Genomic DNA, 19,569 nt, shown 5'->3' on the forward strand with positions numbered 1-19,569 from the left:
AATAGGCCATTACAAATTCCTTCTTCTGTAAAAGGAGTTATAAGGACGTATTAAGAAAACCCTAGGCCACCTGGGAGTGATACAGACAAATAGAAAAAGAAGGTTTTTACAAGAAAGAGTTTCCACTCTACGAAAAATGAGAGTTGGAACCAGAAAGAGGAGAGTAAGCATTTTTATGCTCCAGAAAAGTTCTAAATACAAATATAAGAGGTGCTAACACATGGCTACCTTTTGTAGCTCAAGAGGTTTTAATACAATGAAAATAATAATAATAGGAACCACAGAGGCAGCGTGTTAAGCCACTATCTTCCTAAAGTATTTGCTTTCATGGGGAAAATAGAAAATCCATATTTTGCGACTTGATTTGATATCCTAAGGAGCAGGTCAAGATGAAATAAGCACACTTCACCCTATCTCTCCCACAGAATGCAACTAAAAGCACTGGACAAATTTATCTGAGGACCTCGAAAAGTAAATGGTAGCAGGCAGATATAAAAAGGAAACCAGAACTGGAAGTACTACCATACCACAGGCAAGTTTCCCACTTTCTGTTTCTCCAGAATCCCAGCCTGGTCTCAAAAGCCGACACTGCACACCAGAGGCACAAAGGAAAAGTTCCAGAGAAGCCCTCTATTTCTGGTCTAAGGAGCAGGAAGGGGATGCCTATGGATAACGGAGAGTGAGGGAAAATCTCTGTTTTATCCCTTTCATGCTAGTCTTGGTCCCCCGCAAATACCAGGCTAGCAATGGGGGCAATGGCAGCAGCACTCAGGTGGGCTCCGAAAGCTCCCAAACCCCCTGTTCTTTCACAGAGAAACTGTAGTCCCTATAGGAAGAGGAGAATCCCTATTTCGTTTATCCTCTGTCTTCTTGCTGCTTGGCCACAGAGACTGACATAGTCATGCAAAGTAAAGCCCCAACTTTTTAGTCAAACAACCAGGAAGGTGGGCTCCCCAAGGCGCCAGAAGCTGCTAGGGAGACTGCAGAAAGGGAGGCTCGTGAAAAGCTTATCAGGTTGTGTGTGTGCTCCTGGGCTCACACATGAGCTGGGCGTGCATGGACTTGACCGTAAAAGCATACCAAACGGTCTGAGAACTAAACTATGACCTTTCCAGATTCGATACTAGCAGGCATATACACAAGTAAAATCCAAAAAATGAATGGAACCACATCCTACAGAATGTTAGAACTCGTAGCCTGAACCTGACCAGATGAATTTCTTGCTAAAGCAAAAACTCACCATTTTCTACAGGATTTAAACATAACCTAGAATCACAGAAGTCGAACTGCCCATAATACAATCCAAAATTAACTGCCATTCAAAACTTCAGAAAATTCCATTATCTCACAAGGGAAAAGACAAGCAAGATGAAACAGATGTTAGAATTATAGAACAAAATTATTTTTGCTGTTGTTTTTTAAGAAGCTATTATAGGGGTGCTCGGGTGGCTCAGTCAGTTAGGCGTCCAGCCCTTAATTTCAGCTCAGGTCATGATCTCAGGGAAGTGGGACTGATCCCTCAGCAGGTCTTGTGCTGAGCGTGGAGCCTGCTTGAGAGTCTCTTTCTCCCTCTCCCTCTGTCCCTCCCCTTCCCCCACTCGCATGCTCATACACACTCTCAATCTCTCTCTTTGAAAAACAAACCAAAAAAAGGTATTATAACCATGTCCCAAGAAGGTCAAGTACTCTTGAAACAAATGGAAAGATTGCCTCCACAGAGAAACAGAAGATTTTAAAAAAAGAAACAAATGGAAACTTTAAAACCAAAAAAAATAATAACCCAAACTTAAAATTCACTGGAAAGACTCAAAGCATGATGAAATGACATAGGAAAGAATCAGTGAATCCAGAGATAATAGGACTAGAAATTTTCCAAGCTGAACAATAGGAAAATAAAAAATTAGAAAAAAATTACAGAGCCTCAGGGATCTGCAGGACAATGACAAAGATACAACATTTGGGTTGTTAAAGTCCCAGAAAGAAAGGAATGAAGTACAATGCTCCAAGGATATGAAAAACAACAGCTGAAAACTCACCCCCAAAACAGCAAAAACCAAACTTTTAAACTCAAGAAGCTCCGTGAACCTCAAATAGGAAGCAATACAAAGAAATCCATACCCAAACACTGCAACACCAAATTATCGAACATTTAAAGACAGGAAAAATATTTCAAAAGCAGCAATAAAAAAAGATGTTAAATATAGAGTAATAATGATTCCAAGACTATAGATTTCTATCAGAAACCATGGAGGCCAGAGGCAGTGAAACACCACTTTCAAAATGGTTAAAAAAAAAAAAAAAGAAAGAAAGAAAGAAAAAGAACTATCAACCTAGAATTATCTAGCAAGCAAAAATTACTTCAAAATAAGGAAATTCTCAGATGGAAAATAACTGAGAAAATTTTCCGACAGCAGACTTGCTCTAAAAGAAACGCTAAAGTGATTCTTGAGACACAAGTAAAATGATAACATAAATAGTAACTGAACTTCAGGAATGAAGGAACAGCAACAGATACAGCAAATATCTGGTTTAAAGGTAATCAACGATTTCTCTTAAGTTCTTTAAATTGTGTACGACAGTTGAAAGCCAAAGTCCTAGGAGTGTATGATGGGGTTTTCAACAAAAATAGATGACAAACTACACCACTTGAGTGGGAAGGAAAAGGCGCACCTAGGTGGTGTGCTCTACATACCACTTAACGTGATACAACGCTAATTTTAAGTAGACCCTGTAGATATGTATATTGTAATCCCCAGAGAAACCACTAAAAACCTATACAAAGAGATATAATCAAGAACTCATAGGGGTGCCTAGGTGGCTCAGTCAGTTGGGTATTTGCCTTTGGCTCAGGTCATGATCTCAGGGTCCTGGGATGGAGCCACGTCAGGCTCCCTGCTCAGTGTAGAGTCTGCTTCTCCCTCTGCTCCTCCCCCACAGCTTGTGCTCTCTCTCTCTCTCAAATAAATAAAAATATTAAAAAATTCATAAATTCTTAAAGAAAGAAAAAAAAATCAAACAATCCAAAGAAAAAAGAGAATAGAAAATCAAAGGATGGGAAATGAAATAAAGAAAAAAATAAAATGGGAGACTTAAATCCAAACACATTAATAATTACACTTAATATCATTACATACGTTGTATTAACCAGTAGGAGTAATTATATTTACATAATACAATGTAAGTAATCATGTTGTAATTAACTACACTTAATACAAATAACTACACTAAAACTTACGCTGAAATAAATCTATTAACAAAAAACCAGACTGACAGAATGGATTAAAAAAGAAAAAAAATCATGACCCAACTACATGCTATCAAAAGAAAATGGAAGGAAATTCTCTTTAAAAATGATAAAGGCAAACGAAAAGGATAAAGGCAAAGGATAAAGGAAAATCACTTTAAAAATGATAAAGGCAAGTCAAAAGTAAAGGGATAGAAAAAGATACACCATGTAAACACGAATCAGATTAAACTGGAGTGGCTATATAAATCAGACAGCAGATTATTTCTAACTTAGAACAAGTGAGTTACGACAAAGAAGAACATTACATAATGATAAAAGATTCAATTCACCAAGAAGATATAATGACCCTAAATATGTACACACCTAACAACAGAGCCTCAAAATACATGCAAAAATGGATACAACTTAAAATTGGAAAAATCCACAATTATGGTTGGAGACTTCAACACTCCTCTCTCAGTAATGGATATAAAAAGCATACAAAGTAACAGCAAGGATACAGAAAAACTGAACAGGATCATCAATCAACTCAATCTAACTGACATTTATAGAAAACTACAGAACAGCAGAATATACATTCTTTTCATTGTATGTGAGATACTCAGCAAGACAAACCACACCCTAGGCCACTTAAAAATTTTAACAAATTTAAAAGAACTGAAATCACTCAAAGTGTGTTTTTTATTCAAAGTATGTTTTCTGACCATAATATAATTAAATGAGAAATCAATAATGGAAAGATAACAGGGCAAAAATTCTCCATACACCTGAAAATTAAGCATTTCTAAACGATCCTGGGCAAAAGAGTAAGATGCAAGGGAAATCAGACATTTACTTTTTGCTCAAAGTATCAGAATTTGCAGGGTGTAGCTAAAACAGTGATTAGAAGGAAATTTGTAGCATTACATGCTCATCTTTAAAAAAGAATGATCTCAAATAAGCAATCTAAGCTTCTACCTTAAGAAATGAGAAAAAGAGTAAAATAAATTCACAATAGCAGAGGATCCATAAAAAGAAAGGAAAAAAAGATAAAAACCAATTTAATAATAATAATAAAAAAAACTGGTTCTCTGAAAAAGACAGATTAAACCCCTATATATACTGACAAAGAAAAAAGATGACACAATTGTCAACATCAGGAATGAAAAGGGGTATCACTACAAACTCAAGATTAAAAAGACAGGGCATGCTAGGTAATTCCATGCCCAGAAATTCAACAATTCAATGAAATTAACAATTCCTTGAAAAGCACTAACTACTAACATTCACTCAAGAAAAAATAGATAACCTGAATAGTCCCATGCCTATTAAAGAACTTGAATTCATAGTTCTGAAAACACAAACAAATCCAGGCCCCTGCAAGTTCTACCAAACATTTAAAGAAGAAATAACAATTCTACATGATCTCTTCCAGAAAACAGAAGAGGTGGGAAAACTTTCCAACTCATATTAGGGGGCCAACATTACACTGATACTAAAACCAGACAAAAACTACCGACCAAATCCATCATAAACACAAATGCAAAAACGCTCAACAAAATTTAGAAAATCAAATCTAGCAACATATAAAAAGAATAACACACCACAACCAAATGGGGCTTACCCTTGAAATGCGAGCTTATTCAAACTCTTAAAAGTTAATCAGTATGATCCATCATATTAACGGAAAAAAAAAAAGGAAAACCATACGGTCATATCGAACAACACAGAAAAAAAAGCATGACAAAATTCAACATCATTCATGAGTCAAACAACTCTCAGGAAACCATTAAGAGAAGCAAACTTCATCAACCTGACGAAGGGCATTGACAAAAAAAAAAAAACCCATGGCTAACCTCATTCTTAAAGAGAGTGAAAGACTGCTTTCCCTCCAAGATCAAGAACAAGACAAGAATATTCATTCTCACCACTCCTAGCCAACATGATACAAGAAGTCCTAGCTAGGACAATAGGGCAAGGGGAAAAAAAAAAAAAAGATTGGAAAGGAAGAAATAACACCGTCCCTATTCACAAACATTAACCCCTATTCACAAACATTAACGTCTATGTAGAAAATTTCAAGCAATCTACAGAAAAGCTGCTAGAATAAGTGAATTTCATAAGTTCACAGAATAGAAGGTTAACATATAAAAGTCAATCGTATTTCCAAATAATGGCAATTAAAAAATCAGAAACAGGGGCGCCTGGGTGGCACAGCGGTTAAGCGCCTGCCTTTGGCTCAGGGCGTGATCCCGGCGATCCAGGATCGAGCCCCACATCAGGCTCTTCCACTATGAGCCTGCTTCTTCCTCTCCCACTCCCCCTGCTTGTGTTCCCTCTCTCGCTGGCTGTCTCTATCTCTGTCGAATAAATAAATAAAATCTTTAAAAAAAAAAAAAATCAGAAACAAAAATTTTTAAAAATACCACTCACATTGGATCAAAAAGAAATACTTGGATATAAGTTTAACAAAACATAGGAAGGATCTGTATGCTGAAAATCACACAATGCTGATGAAACAAATCAAAGACTTAAGTAAATAAAAAGACATACCATGTCCATGGATTTTAAGACCTGATACAGTTAAGAGGTAAATTCTTCCCAAACTGATCTATGGATTGAATGCAATTCCAATAAAAATTCCAGCAGGATGGTGCACTGGGTGTTATACACAACTAATGAATCATCGAGCCTTACATCGGAAACTGGGGATGTACTGTATGGTGACTAACATAATATAATAAAAAATCATTAAAAAAAAAAAATTCCAGCAGGATTTTCTTGTAGATATAGACAAGATTATGCTAAAAAATAGATGAAGAAAAAAAAAACTAGAAAAGATAAAACAATTTGGGGAAAAAGAAAGAACAAACTTGGAGGACTCATACTATCCAATTTTAAGACTTACTGTAAAGCTACAGTAACCAAGACAGTGGGTATTGGTGAAGGAATAAACACATATATCAATGGAATAGAAGAGAGAGTCCATAAACAGACCTACACAAATATGGCTAAGGTACAAAGGAAACTCCATATAGTCAGAACAGTCTTATCAATTAGTGGTGTTGCAACAACTGGGTATTCATACGCAAAAATAAAAACCACTACAAAAAAAACTTGACCTAACCCTACATCTTACACAATATTAACTCAAAATAGACCATATATCTAAATATGTAATATAAAAACCATAATACTTTTAGAAGAACACACAGGAGAAAATCTTCATGAACTTAAATAAGGCAAAGAATTCTTAAGATATGATTCCAAAAGCATAATCTGTAAAAGAAAAAAGTTGGTAAATTAGACTTAATCAAAAAAGTCCTCTTGTTCTGTGAAAGACACTATTAAGAGAATGAAAAGCCACGCTATAAACTAGGAGAAAACATTTGCAAATCACATAGCCAATAAAGGTTTTATACCTAGAACACAAAAAGAACTCTCAAAACTCAACAATAATAAAACAGACAATCCAATAAAGCATGGGACTATGTTGCTGATGAAAATGCAAAATGGTACAGCCACTCTACAAAACAGTCAGGCAGTTTCTTACCATTTTAAACACACACCACATAATCCAGCAAACTTATCACTAGGTATTTACCCTAGAGAAATAAAAACTTTTGTCCACACAAAAACCTGTATACAAATGTTTATAGCAGCTTTATTCATCATCAACAGGTGGAAACAATCCATATGTCACTCAGCAGGTGAATGGATGGTACATCCATACAACAGAATATTACTTAGTAATTAAAAGCAATGAACTACTAACAGAATATGGATGAATTTCAAGCCATTATGCTGAGTGCAAAAAGCCAGTGTCAGAGGCTACATATTATATAAATTCACTTGTATGGCACTCCAGAAAAGGCTAAACTATAGACTCAGAGAATAGATCAGAGGTTGCCAAGTGCTGGAATAGAGGAGGGTTTAACTACAAAGGTGACAGAACTGTTCTTATCCTCACAGTGATAACAGTTACAGGAATCTATGCAAGTGTTACAATTCATGCAAGTATACATCAAAAAAGGTCAAATCTACTGCATAAAAAATTTAAAACTAATGAAAACTGAAAAAAAAAAAACTAGTACTCTTTTAATGATTCCACTATTTCTATTTTTTATTGAAATAAACTATCACCAAAACAAAAAGCTTCCAAAAACAACATGTATTACAATGAAAGAAACACACTTCCATTTCCAGAAACAGGCCAGACTAGATGTTCAGAGAAATTCTTCCCAACACTGAATTCTCCCCAAATGCTTTTAATAGTATATCAGAGTTTGTGGTAAAGTAAGGGTAACAGTGAGAGGCAGAAAAAAGGACATGCAGTTCCATTATCTGAAACCTTTGGGGCCAGTAATATTTCAGAATTCACAGTCTGGGTTTTTTTGTTTGTTGTTTTCACAGAGGGAATGCACTATGTTTATATACCCCATGTTGACGCTCTAGCAGCATGTGGAACACCACCACATACTCAAACACATTGACATTTCTAAAGTTCATACCAGTTCAGGTCAAATTTTGTTCATTTAAAAAATACCTTGTGAGAGTCAAAGCTTTCTGGGTTTCTCAATTGCAGATAAAGAAACTGTGGCCCTGCAGGAGCCAGTGCAAATCAAGATGGGCCAAGTTCGAGACAGGCAGGGCAGGCACCCAGGAAAACCAGCGATGCCAAAAGACTTGAAGTATGCACTTTCAAGGGCAATTGCCCAAGGCCCAAACAGGGTAGAAGATTAGACCAAAATCATGCCAAAGACCCTAAGAGTTTGCCTGAAAAACCCAAGACAAAATGTATTTTAAGTGGTACCAGGAAGGTAGTGAAGCTGCCCAGATGCATGGCAAAAGCCAATGCCAATACACTCTGGGATAACCCAGAGCAATATATATTTTCTTCTAGAATAACTCAATTTAAACAGCATTCTCGAAGAATTCCCACAGAAAAAAAATCCAAAAACCTATGTTCACAGACAGCCAAAAACCACTAAAATCACAAGCTACCAAGAGTGTGAATCTTAAGAAATAAATGCTGAATCAGATCCATAAAACCTATAGATATTTGAATATATATTTAATAAACTTAAAGAAATAAAAAATGGGCTCAAAACTGGGATAAGGGATAATGGAACAAAAAATGAAAAACTGACCAAATCTGAATTAAAAAAAAAAATCTAGAAATACAAAGTTCAGAAACTTTTAGATAAAAATAACATTTTAAATAACTGATTTGACAGCAAAATTAGACCCATCTTAAGAGACAATGAACTAAAACACAGATCGGAAGAAACCACCATCAACGTAAAAAAGCTACATACTACATGATTTCAACTCTATGACATTCTGGAAAAGGGAAAACTATGCAGACAGTAAAAAGATTGGTGGCTGTCAGGGATTAGCAGGTAGGAAGAGATGAAAAGGATAGTATGGATAGTTTTTAGGGCAGTGAAAATACTCTTAACACCATAACGATGGACAGATGTCACTGTACATTTGTCCAAAGCCATAGAATGCACATCAAATGTGAACTCTAATGTAAACTATGGCTTGTGGGTGATTATAATGTGTCCAGGTAGGTTCATCAATTGCAACAAATGTCCCGCTCTGTTGGGGGATGTGGATGATGGGGGTGGCAGGCCTATACATGTGTGGGGGCCAAGGGTATGTGGGAAATCACTTACCCTGCCTCAATTTTGCTGCGAACCTTAAACTGCCCTGAAAAGGGGCGCCTGGGCGGCTCAGTAAGTTAAGCATCTGCCTTGGGCTCAGGTCATGATCTCAGGGTCCTGGAATTGAGCCCCACACATAGGGTTCCCTGTTCAGCTGGGAGCCTGCTTCTCCCTTTCCTCCTCGCTTGTGCTCTCTCTTGCTATTTCTGTTGCTCTGTCTCTCTCTCTCAAATAAATAAGTAAAATCTTAAAAAAAAAAGTGCTCTGAAAAAATGAAGTCTTACAATGGGGAAAAAAAAGAAAAGGAAAAGCAAACAAAGAAAAATCAAAAAAGAATCACCTAGCCCTACGAGAAACAAAGAACAGATAAGATGAAAGGGAGGAAAAACATGGAGGCTGTCTAATCAGAATGCCAGAAGGTGATAACTGAAAAATTAAGAAAGTGTAACCTCCAAATGACTAGAGAACAAATAAAGAGGTGCAGTTGTTGAAATGCTGATTTTAAGTCTAGCTCCCTGCTCACTGAGCAAGTTACTTAACTTGCCTAAGCCTTTTCTCATCTGTAAAACGGGACAAAAATGCTGACCTCACAGAGGTGGTGTGACGATTAGGTGAAATCCAAGTATAGCACTTAGCACAGAATCCAATAAACGTCACCTGCTGGCAATTAAAAAATATCTACAAAGTTCATTAAAACAGTAGTAAATTAAGAATGAGATGAGGATGAAATAAGCATCTCTGGGTAATGATCTGATTTCAAAATCTCTGGAAGGGAAAGGCAGGATGACTCTTAACCCTTCTTCATTTGTTAATTCTGCTAATATCCTTCTGATAAGAACGAATCACTGTAGGTATGTATCCCTGCTGTTCCTTTTTCATACACCAAACCTCCTCCGGGATATTCTCCAAATCCTTCCAAATTTGCAAATGAGTGTGAGAGAAAACTATTCCAATCCTTTTATTCTCCGGCCTCGATAAGTTCTACTTTGTAAACTGATTAAACAAACAGGATGAAGAGAGACAAGAAAACCACATACTTACTTTTCATTAATTTTCCTGATAATTCCTTTAGTGGTGAAGAGGGACTATTTCTACTGGCTACTAGAAGTCTGGAGGAGGATTCTTGGGTTTCCATGGAAACTTGATGCATTCCTGTTCTGGCCATTTCAAGATGGAAAGAATGGGCACTGTCACATTCCCGGGAAAGCAGCAAGTGATTCTGAATGTTGCTAGTTCTATTGTTCAGGTCAATTCCTTCTGATTGAGTCATAAGCAGTTGGGCTGAGCTAGAATCCTCCAATCTCTTGTCAAGAGACTCAGTTACAAAAGATGTTGCAGTTTCATGCTTTTTAGATGGAGAGACAGGCTCAGCCAATGAGCTCTGCTTCACGGTGTTCAGACTGTGCGCTCTTATTCGGGACCAAGTTGTAGAGTGAAAACTTTCAGCTTCTAACCAAAATTTAACCAAATGCTCCATTCTCCGAAGTTCCATGAATTGAATGAAATAAGGAAGGACAACAGTGTCGTGCAAGACTTGTTCAAGGGTCTTTGAAAGACTGGATTTGGTCTCTTGAGTCTGGTAGTCCAGACAAGATCTGCCTGAAAGAAGCAAAGATTAGCAGTTCAGTAACAACTGAAGATTAATGGGTTAGTCAGCCACCTTTAGCATCAGCGGTACCAGAATTCTTGAATAAAAGTTTATTTCCAATTTAAATGAATAAAGAGCTAGAAATACAATCATTTTGGCTTCTAAACAGGCAAAGAAACAAGTGTCCAAAACTTGATCTGTTAAAAAGCTCTTTGTAACTCAATTATTCTTATTTAACTTTTAAGGGCAGTTCAGACCATGTAAATTCTTGAGAAAAAAAAAAATCTTACGATACTAGTCCTAAACAAAGAAGGCCGATAAAATTATGAAAATACATTCAATCTAATTAAAAATGCCAGAAAAGCAAATTAATACAAGATAACATTTCTGTCAAACTGTAAGATGTTTTTTCAAAAAATAACAAAAACTAACAAAGGCACAGAAGAATAGGCAACACTGTCACCCACTGATGATGAAAATAAAAAATGGCAAAACCTCTTTGGAGGAGCATTCAATAACAGCCTGCAAGGCTTTAGGAATCTCATGATTTGCAATCCAGTAACCCCACCTCTAGGAACTTTTCCTGAGGAAAAACTGTGCATACAATTGTGGATACAGCCAGAAAAATGTTACCAACTCTCAGCATTCGTTAGAATAAAAAACAGGATTTTATGTTGAAAAATAAAACTAAACTTACCAAACTTAATAAGGTAAGTTCATTTTATATGTAACTAAATCTAGGCTGTGATTATGATCACGACTAGGTATTAACATAAACAACAAAAACATTTTTTTTTACATTTACAGCACTGACATATTAAGGTTCATCTTCATAAAAGTAACAGGGTTTCATCAATTATTTAAAAGGGCTTTTCTTAATCCTTTGATATTCAAATCATTTTCTTTTGAAGCACTTCATGTGTCATCCTTGCTGGCTGTCTCATTTTTTCTTTTTTTTTTCTTTTTTGAGAGAGAGAGAGAGAGAATGTGCGCGTGAGCAAGCACAGCCCAACACAGGGATCGATCTCATGACCCTGAGATCATGACCTGAGCCTAAATCAAGAGTTGGGCGCTTAACTGACTATGCCACCCAGGCGCCCCCTGGCTGTCTCATTTTCAATGTTAACCAGTGCATCTTTGTCAACATGACTTCCTTGAACTTCAGGAAATCCTGATCCTTTGCAAGATTTACAATTTTTTACATTAAATTTTTAATTTTGAGATAATGGTAAGTTCAAATACAACTGTTAAGACACAATACAGAGAGATCCCACGTACCCTTTACCCAGGTTCCTCATGGTAACATCATACAGTTAACTATAGTACGGTATCACATCAAGGTACCGACACTGACATGACCCACCAATCTTACTCAGATTTCCCCATTTCACCTGTATTCACCTGTGGACTTCATCCTATGCAATGTAATCTATGCGGTTTTATCATATGTAACTAACAAACTACTGAACAGTTCCAATGCCACGTGGATGCCTTATGTGGCCTTTTATAACCACCTCTTCTGTCCCTAATGTCTGGCAAACACTACTCTGTTCTTCATTTGCCTAATTTTGTCATTTCAAGAATATTATACAAATGGAATCATACTGCATATAACCTTTTGGGATCAGCTTTTGACACTCAGCATAATTCCCTTGGGATTCATGCAAGTTGTTAGATGTATCAACAGTTCGCTCCTTTTCATTGCTGAGTAGTATTCTGTGGCATGCGTGTACCAGTTTGTTTAACCATTCACTCGCCTGCTGAAAGTCAGCCAGTTTTTGGCTTTTAAGCTGCTATGGACATTGGGGTATAGGTTTTTGTTAATAAGTTTTGAATATAAGTTTCCATTTCTCTGGGATAAAGGCCAAAGGGTGCAACTGCAGGGTCATGTGACAACTGCATATTTAGCTTTGTAAGAAACTGCCAAACTGTTCTCCAGAGTGGCTATACCATTTCACATTCCTACCAGCAACACAGGAGTAATCCAGTAAAACTTACAATTTTACTTTGTGATCAATACAAACGCTGTTTGCAATGTACTGCTGAGTGTGACCCATAAACACTCTGACACCTTTGAATACATACAAATGTTAAGCAAAGATGTCAAAAAAGGGACTAATTTTATTAGACATCAATTTATTCACTTTTTTCTTCAATTTATGATACCACGACATGCAATTTTTATAAGTGTAGAACTTTGGGTAACGAAGAACTTTGGGTAACAAAAGTTCACAAAACATCAATCTCCTGCATATCTTTTTTTGGGGAAGGCCGGGGGGGGGGGGGGAGTTATTTTAATATAATAGAGATCCTACTACACACACTGCTATGTGACCTGCTTTTTGCACTTTAGCCTTAGATATTTCTCTACGTCATCTTCAGACTTTCAAACGGCTCCCCAATACCCCAGATGCAGGAATACCACAATTTGAGTACCTCTCCATTAATAGATATTTACATGCTGTTCCTCATTTTTTTGCTTTCACAAACAACACTGCAATAAACAGCTTTATACATATTTGTATACACATCTTCTTGCATATATGTGAATACATCTGAGGGCTAGATCTTCTATTTTATATTTTGATAAACACTTCCAACTGCCTTCCAAAAAATCCTCATCAATTTACACTTCCACTAAATAGGAATAGCCATTTCTCTTCATCTCCGTTAACATTCAAATGATCAAACTTTAAATATTTGCTGATGTGTTAGGAGGAACTCATTACTTAATTTGCATTTCCCTGAGTCTGAGTGAAATAAGGCATCCTTTTCATATAAGTAGTGGTCAAATATACTTCTTCTTCTGGAAATGGCCCATTCCTTTTTTTTTTTTTAATTGAGAATGCTTCATATTTTATGCTTATGGGAACACAATTGAGTATCATTCATTATACTTGTAGCTGTTATTTTATTTATTTTTAAAATTTTATTTATTTTTAAGTAGGCTCCAAGCCCAATATGGGGATCGAACTCACGACCCTCAGATCAAGAGTCACATGCTCTACTGACTAAGCCAGCCAGCCAGGGCCCCCTATAACTGTTATTTTAAATACATTTTTTCAAAGCCCATTCCCATTATACAGTTCTAGTACCCTCCAGCAAGAGTTTCACATAATACATTCAAATCCTTCCTACTACTGGAAGTTAACAAAACGGGAGTCACTTACCCAGGTCACCAAAATGAGCAGCCTCCATGTGGCTTGGCTGCTTCTTAAGTGTTGCTGTCCTGCTACTTGAAAAGGAGTCCATGTTGGCAGAAATGGCATTGATTGCAACATGACTTGGTCCTGCTGCCTCCAGCAAGGCATGATTTTTAGTGCTTTTTTGTGGGGAATGTACAGATACTGAAGCTATAATTTTTCAAAAAAAAAAAGTGTTAAAAATAAAACACAATTTGATAGCCTAAAAATGTCTCATAAAGGGCTTAAGAGAACTTAAAAAATTAAGTTTTATAACACCTCCCTTCCGTATGCACACTCAACAAAAAATACTTAAGGGAAAGGTAAATTAATCAAGCAGCAGAAAACTGGAAAGAAATGTCCCATTGTTATGTATAACTCTCAAAATACTGTGCCAAAAATGGAACTTAAAACCGAGATGTTTCTTTGAGAACTTCTACAGATGACAGAAAGTACCAAAGCCAGAAAACATTCTGATATATGGACACTTTTCAATTCCTTAACCCTTTTTTTTGTCCAAGGAACAAAACTAAACTTGTGGAATGGGGCAAAAATGAGAAAAATACTCTTCAGAATACTTATTTTTTTAATTGGGTAACAATTTCTCTAATGAAAGACACTTATGATCAAAGTTCAAGCTGCTCAAAGATAAAGCACACTTAAAAAACTCACAAAATATACTTTCTTTAGTAGTCTGAAGAAATATCCTATTGCCATCAGGATAAAGAGGCTACCTATTTGTTAATAGGAAATAAGCAAGTCAATATTAGAATACTGTCAAAGTAGTCCTGTGACCTTACTGCCATAGCTAGACCAACACTCTCTCTCTCCTACTTATTCCACACAAATAGTAATGACTCTTATTTAAGGTTTCTAAGAAGTGTTGGCCTAGTACATTGCTACAGCAGGAAGGAGAGAAGGGACGCCTGGGTGGCTCAGTCGGTTAAGCATCTGCCTTTGGCTCAGGTCATGATCCCATGGTTCTGGGATCAAGTCCTGCATTGGGCTGCTTGCTCAGCGGGAAGTCTGCTTCTCCTTGTGGCTCCCCCTGCTTGAGCTCTCCCTCTAACAAATAAATAAATAAATAAAAATCTAAAAAAAAAAAAAAAAAAAAAGGATAAAAATGATACAGATTACCCTCAAGATAATACTCTCAGAGAACTCAACTTGTAGCGACTAGCACCATTCATTTTATTACATCTTCAACAGATAAGTGCTCTCAATCTCAGCAAACAGTTCTCAGACACAGAATCTGAGTAATACCAGGTAATATTTCTTATGAAGAACACACAGTATTATAGTTCAATCTACTACTCTTCGAGATGTTTTTATAAATATAAAGCAGGTAAATACACGAATGTCCGTACCTGTTTGTCAGGTTTTTTTATTTACTAGTCATTCAATAAGAGGTGGGAGAATGATGCAACGGAGTTGTCTTCAAGAGATTTTTTTTTTAGTTTTAGAAGAAAAGTCTTATTTTTTAAATTTCCATGATAAATTGAAGAAAGCAAAAGTCATTTCAGCAAGTTTATAAACAGTAATAGCTAGTTTTCTTATATAGACAACAAGCTACAAATACCATGCAATAAGACTCTCTAACCGTTTCCTACTTAGGTATGTATGATGAAACAAAACGCCATTAATTTACTTGTGCAAGGCTTTTTTTTCCTCCTCTTTCTGAACTTTTCTGTTGGAACTATTAACTTATTTTAGATGTTGCTTCCAGACAGTCTATCTTCCTTTGGTCTCCATAGTACTTACTCCCTGTTCCATATTTTCCTTTTCTACCTGTGCCTGCCTCTCGAGCCCTTAGAACACAGTAATTAAATGCCCACTAGGGGTGCGTGGGTGGCTCAGTCGGTGAAGCATCTGCCTTCGGCTCAGGTCATGATCCCAGGGTCCTGGGATCGAGTCCTGCATCTGGCTCCTTGCTCAGCGGGGAGCCTGCTTCTCCCTCTGCCTGCTGCTCCCCCTACTTGTGTTCTCTCTCTCTCCGACAAATAAATAAAAACTTAAAAAAAAATTTTTTTTTAAATGCCCACTATGTCAGATATGGTCTCCTTCCATGACTTCTCTTCCTGAGCTTCTCTGTTCTTTTATTCTTTCTGCTAGAAACAGTATTTATTCTCAAACCTTTAATTACTACTAGAGCCATCTTTTCTGGACATATTTTTTAAACCTGTAAGCACTCCACTTTTTCCCCAGCACATCTGTAAAATAGATAAAACTCTAGATAAAATAGGTACCTAAAATCTAAATAGATATCTAAAGGAGATTGATTGATTGATTGATTGATTTAGATTTTGTTTATTTATTTGACAGAGAGAGAGACAGCCAGCGAGAGAGGGAACACAAGCAGGGGGAGTGGGAGAGGAAGAAGCAGGCTCATAGTGGAGGAGCCTGATGTGGGGCTCGATCCCAGAACGCCGGGATCACGCCCTGAGCCGAAGGCAGACGCTTAACGACTGAGCCACCCAGGTGCCCCTAAAGGAGATTTAAAAAAAAGAGTTATTAGTAACTCTGGCTGATTCAAGGGGAAAGTCTCACTCACACTCTGGACCTGGACCTCTTGGCAACAGCCTGTAGGATACACCTCTATGGAACTGGAACCCCAGTGGAGAAGCCCTGACCTGTACCTGAGACCTGCCCTTTGATCTGGGCTTTGGGCCTGTCTTAATTCCTTACTGCTAGTTTTTCTTACTTTAACTTTATCACATCAAGACCAATTTGTCCAAGTATCAAACTCACTGCATCTTCTTCCAAACTAATTCTCCTACTCAATTTCCCTGTCTCTGTTGAATCTGCTAATCTCCAAAGCTCAAAATCTTGGACCCATTCTTTTTCACCCCACATGTTTAACTGCCAAGATCGGCTGATTTTTCCTTAAAGATATTTAAATATCTACTTACTTGCTTATTATCAATACCACACCCTTAGTACAGGCCTTTCTGTATTAGAGCAAAAGAACTAGGGTCTGGAAACCCACAAAACTTTTCCAGACTAACCTTTTATAAATACTGTATGTAAAGCATCAGCGTCCTGTTCAAAAGCCTACAGGCTCCCTATTTTCTGTCTCAACTCTCTGTTCTGGTCTTTAAGGCCCTTATACTTAGGTATCAATCTTCTGTAAAAATACCCCTTTATTTGTCTGAAGGTCCCTTTGCCCAATATATACTCAAAGAAATAAGAAATATACTCAAAGAAATAAGAAGCTGGGCTGGTAGGGAAAAGAGAACTGCCTCTTTCAAATCCTTATTATTCAACTTTTATATAGATTAAGTCCCATTTCTACAACATCTTCCCTACACTTAAGAAACCATTTGCTAATCTCAAATTCCTCTCAACTCCTCACAGTACTTCATTTAACTAAGTTTAACTATATTGAGGGCCTCTTCTGCTACAACTAGAAAACAAGAGCTACCAATACAGGACCTCCAGCACACCAGGCATCGTACTGGTTGCTTGATGCACACTTTTGGGGGGGTACATTATTTCATTCTCTCTCACAACAATTTCACAAGACTGGTATTTTCCTCATTTTGGAGATGCGGACACAGACAGACAAAAGTTAAATACTTTGCTATAAGTCAATGAGATAGTAAAGAATTGTTTCAACAGGCAGGATTTCAACTTTGGTCTGCCAGACTCTAGAAAATCACTCTTGTACCTTTGGTTAGAAACTCAGACTCTAGAATTATTGTGTGGATAAAATAATATATGTAAATGTCTCCAAGTACCTCCCACCCAACATGCCAAAATTGAACATATAATTTCCCAACTTGGTTCTCCACCAGTTGCACTGTTAGGCAAGCCAGAAAAGTAGGTGTTAATCTGAAATCTCCCTGTCCCTTACACCTCATATTTAATCAATAACAAAGTTCTATCCATTTTAGCTCTAAATTGATCAATCCAGATCTCTTTTATTTCTATCACTATAGATCTAGCCCATGCCATCTGTGGAATCACTTGATTAATGTTCCTCTCCCCTACCAATCTATATGTTCAATGAGTACAGGATCCAAGTCTTTTTTTGTTTAGCTGCAGTTTTGGCTAAGCCCTAAAATGGAACAGGTGTTTGAGAAATGGTTGTTATTAGTATGTTGGTATATTTGCTACTATTCCAGGTGTAAGTTTTTTTTTTTTTTTTAAGATTTTATTTATTCATTTGACAGACACACAGCCAGGGAGAGAGGGAACACAAGGAGGGGGAGTGGGAGAGAAAGAAGCAGGCTCCTAGCAGAGGAGCCTGATGTGGGGCTCGATCCCAGAACGCTGGAATCACGCCCTGAGCCGAAGGCAGACACTTAACGACTGAGCCACCCAGGCGCCCCTCCAGGTCTAAGTTCTACTCAGACTGTAAACTTCTTGAGGGCCTGTTTCCTATATTGCTTCTGTATGATTCTAAGGTAAGCCAGTGAATGCTAGCTGGCTTCATTCCTACAGGGTAGGAACATGGAATTTTTTAGCCTGGTACAGATTTAGAAGTTAGGCAGGCCAGCCCTCTTACTCCACAAATGAAGAATCTGAGGAAGGTTACATGACTTCCCAAGGTCATACTGTTAGTAGCAGAATTCAGGGTAGAAGACCTGAGAAATCTAAAGTGCCTGAGACATCAAATCCTTTCCTTCTACATTCAGATCTAGTCTTTACGCATGCTGCTTGCTAAGGGCTTGAAGGCTTTATCAAAGCCAATCAAATTTTGCTTAAGGAAGGCAGTATGAACCAACATGGAATCCAACCGGCTTTAAATTATCTGAAGTAAGCAAAAATTAAGACTGCAAGGTTCCCTAGTTCTTCCCTAATGTTACAAACCGTGTAAGTTATAATTAGTCTCTCTCCAGCAAACTGAGCGTATATGGTTAATAGTCAGTGCTAGTAGCCACACAAGATACAAACATTTGAAAGGGAAATCTAAGTAGCAATCTACAGATCTCATGTAAATAAATTTCATCTATGAAACTTACATGTAATGGCTATCTAAATAATTTCTGTTATAATTTTCCACTCCAATCTTTATAACTGACATAGTGAAATCACTCAAAACTATCGTAGAGATTACAACCTAAAAAAGCAATGCTTTAACCTATAAACAAGGACAATATATTGATTACAATAAAGTACTCCGAATAAATTTTAAGTTAAGACCATTCATCCAAAGTAACAGAGAAGTAAAAACAGTAATTATCCACACTTCTGGATAAACAACAGAAAACCAAGCCTTGTAAGTGGCAGTTCTTTACTCCAGAACTGTCAGCTCAGTTCACAGTATTTTTCACTTTTTGTTTTGTTTTTAAAGATTTATTTATGGAGTGCCTGGGTGGCTCAGTCGGTAAAGCGTCCACCTTCAGCTCAGGTCATGATCCCACGGTCCTAGGATCGAACCCTGCTTCAGGATCCTTCCTTGGCAGGGAGTCTGCTTCTCCCTCGCTCCCTGTGTCTCCCCCCATTCATGCTCTCTTGCTCTCTCTCTCTCAAATAAATTTAAAAAATAAAAAAGATTTATTTATTTGAGAGAGAGAGAGAGTGCACACAGTAGGGAGGGGCAGAGGGAGAGTTTGAAGCAGACTCTGCGCAGAGTGGGGAACCTGACACAGAGGCTGACACAGAGCTCGCTCTCACCACCCTGAGATCACGACCTGAGCCAAAACCAATAGTCAGACCCAGCTGCCCCTAGCTTTTTGTTTTTTAAAATAAAGTTAACTACAAACCATAAGAGACTCTCAAGTATAGGAAACAAACTGAGGGTTGCTGGAGGGGAGGTGGGTGGGGGGATGGGGTCACTGGGGGATGGGCATTAAGGAGGGCACCTGATCTGATGAGCACTGCATGCTATATGCAACTGACGAATAACTAAACTCTACCTCTGAAACTAATAATACACTATATGCTAATTCACTGATCTTA

At 37.4% G+C, this 19,569-nt stretch overlaps 1 protein-coding gene across 2 annotated transcripts in view; it reads right to left on the reverse strand.

The window, feature by feature from the left end:
* The window catches only part of AKAP10 (A-kinase anchoring protein 10), an 81,203-nt gene that overhangs the window by 50,676 nt on the left and 10,958 nt on the right, over positions 1 to 19,569 (reverse strand). For both annotated transcript variants that reach the window (XM_026521097.4, XM_057311279.1), the window contains exons 3-4: positions 13,654 to 13,836; positions 9,937 to 10,494 (exon numbers count right to left, since the gene is read on the reverse strand). In XM_026521097.4, the coding sequence (XP_026376882.2) occupies positions 9,937 to 10,494; positions 13,654 to 13,836 (741 nt within the window). The remainder of the gene's footprint in view (positions 1 to 9,936; positions 10,495 to 13,653; positions 13,837 to 19,569) is intronic.

This window comes from Ursus arctos, unplaced genomic scaffold, assembly GCF_023065955.2.
Source record: "Ursus arctos isolate Adak ecotype North America unplaced genomic scaffold, UrsArc2.0 scaffold_14, whole genome shotgun sequence".
NCBI classification, from domain to species: Eukaryota; Metazoa; Chordata; class Mammalia; order Carnivora; family Ursidae; genus Ursus; species Ursus arctos.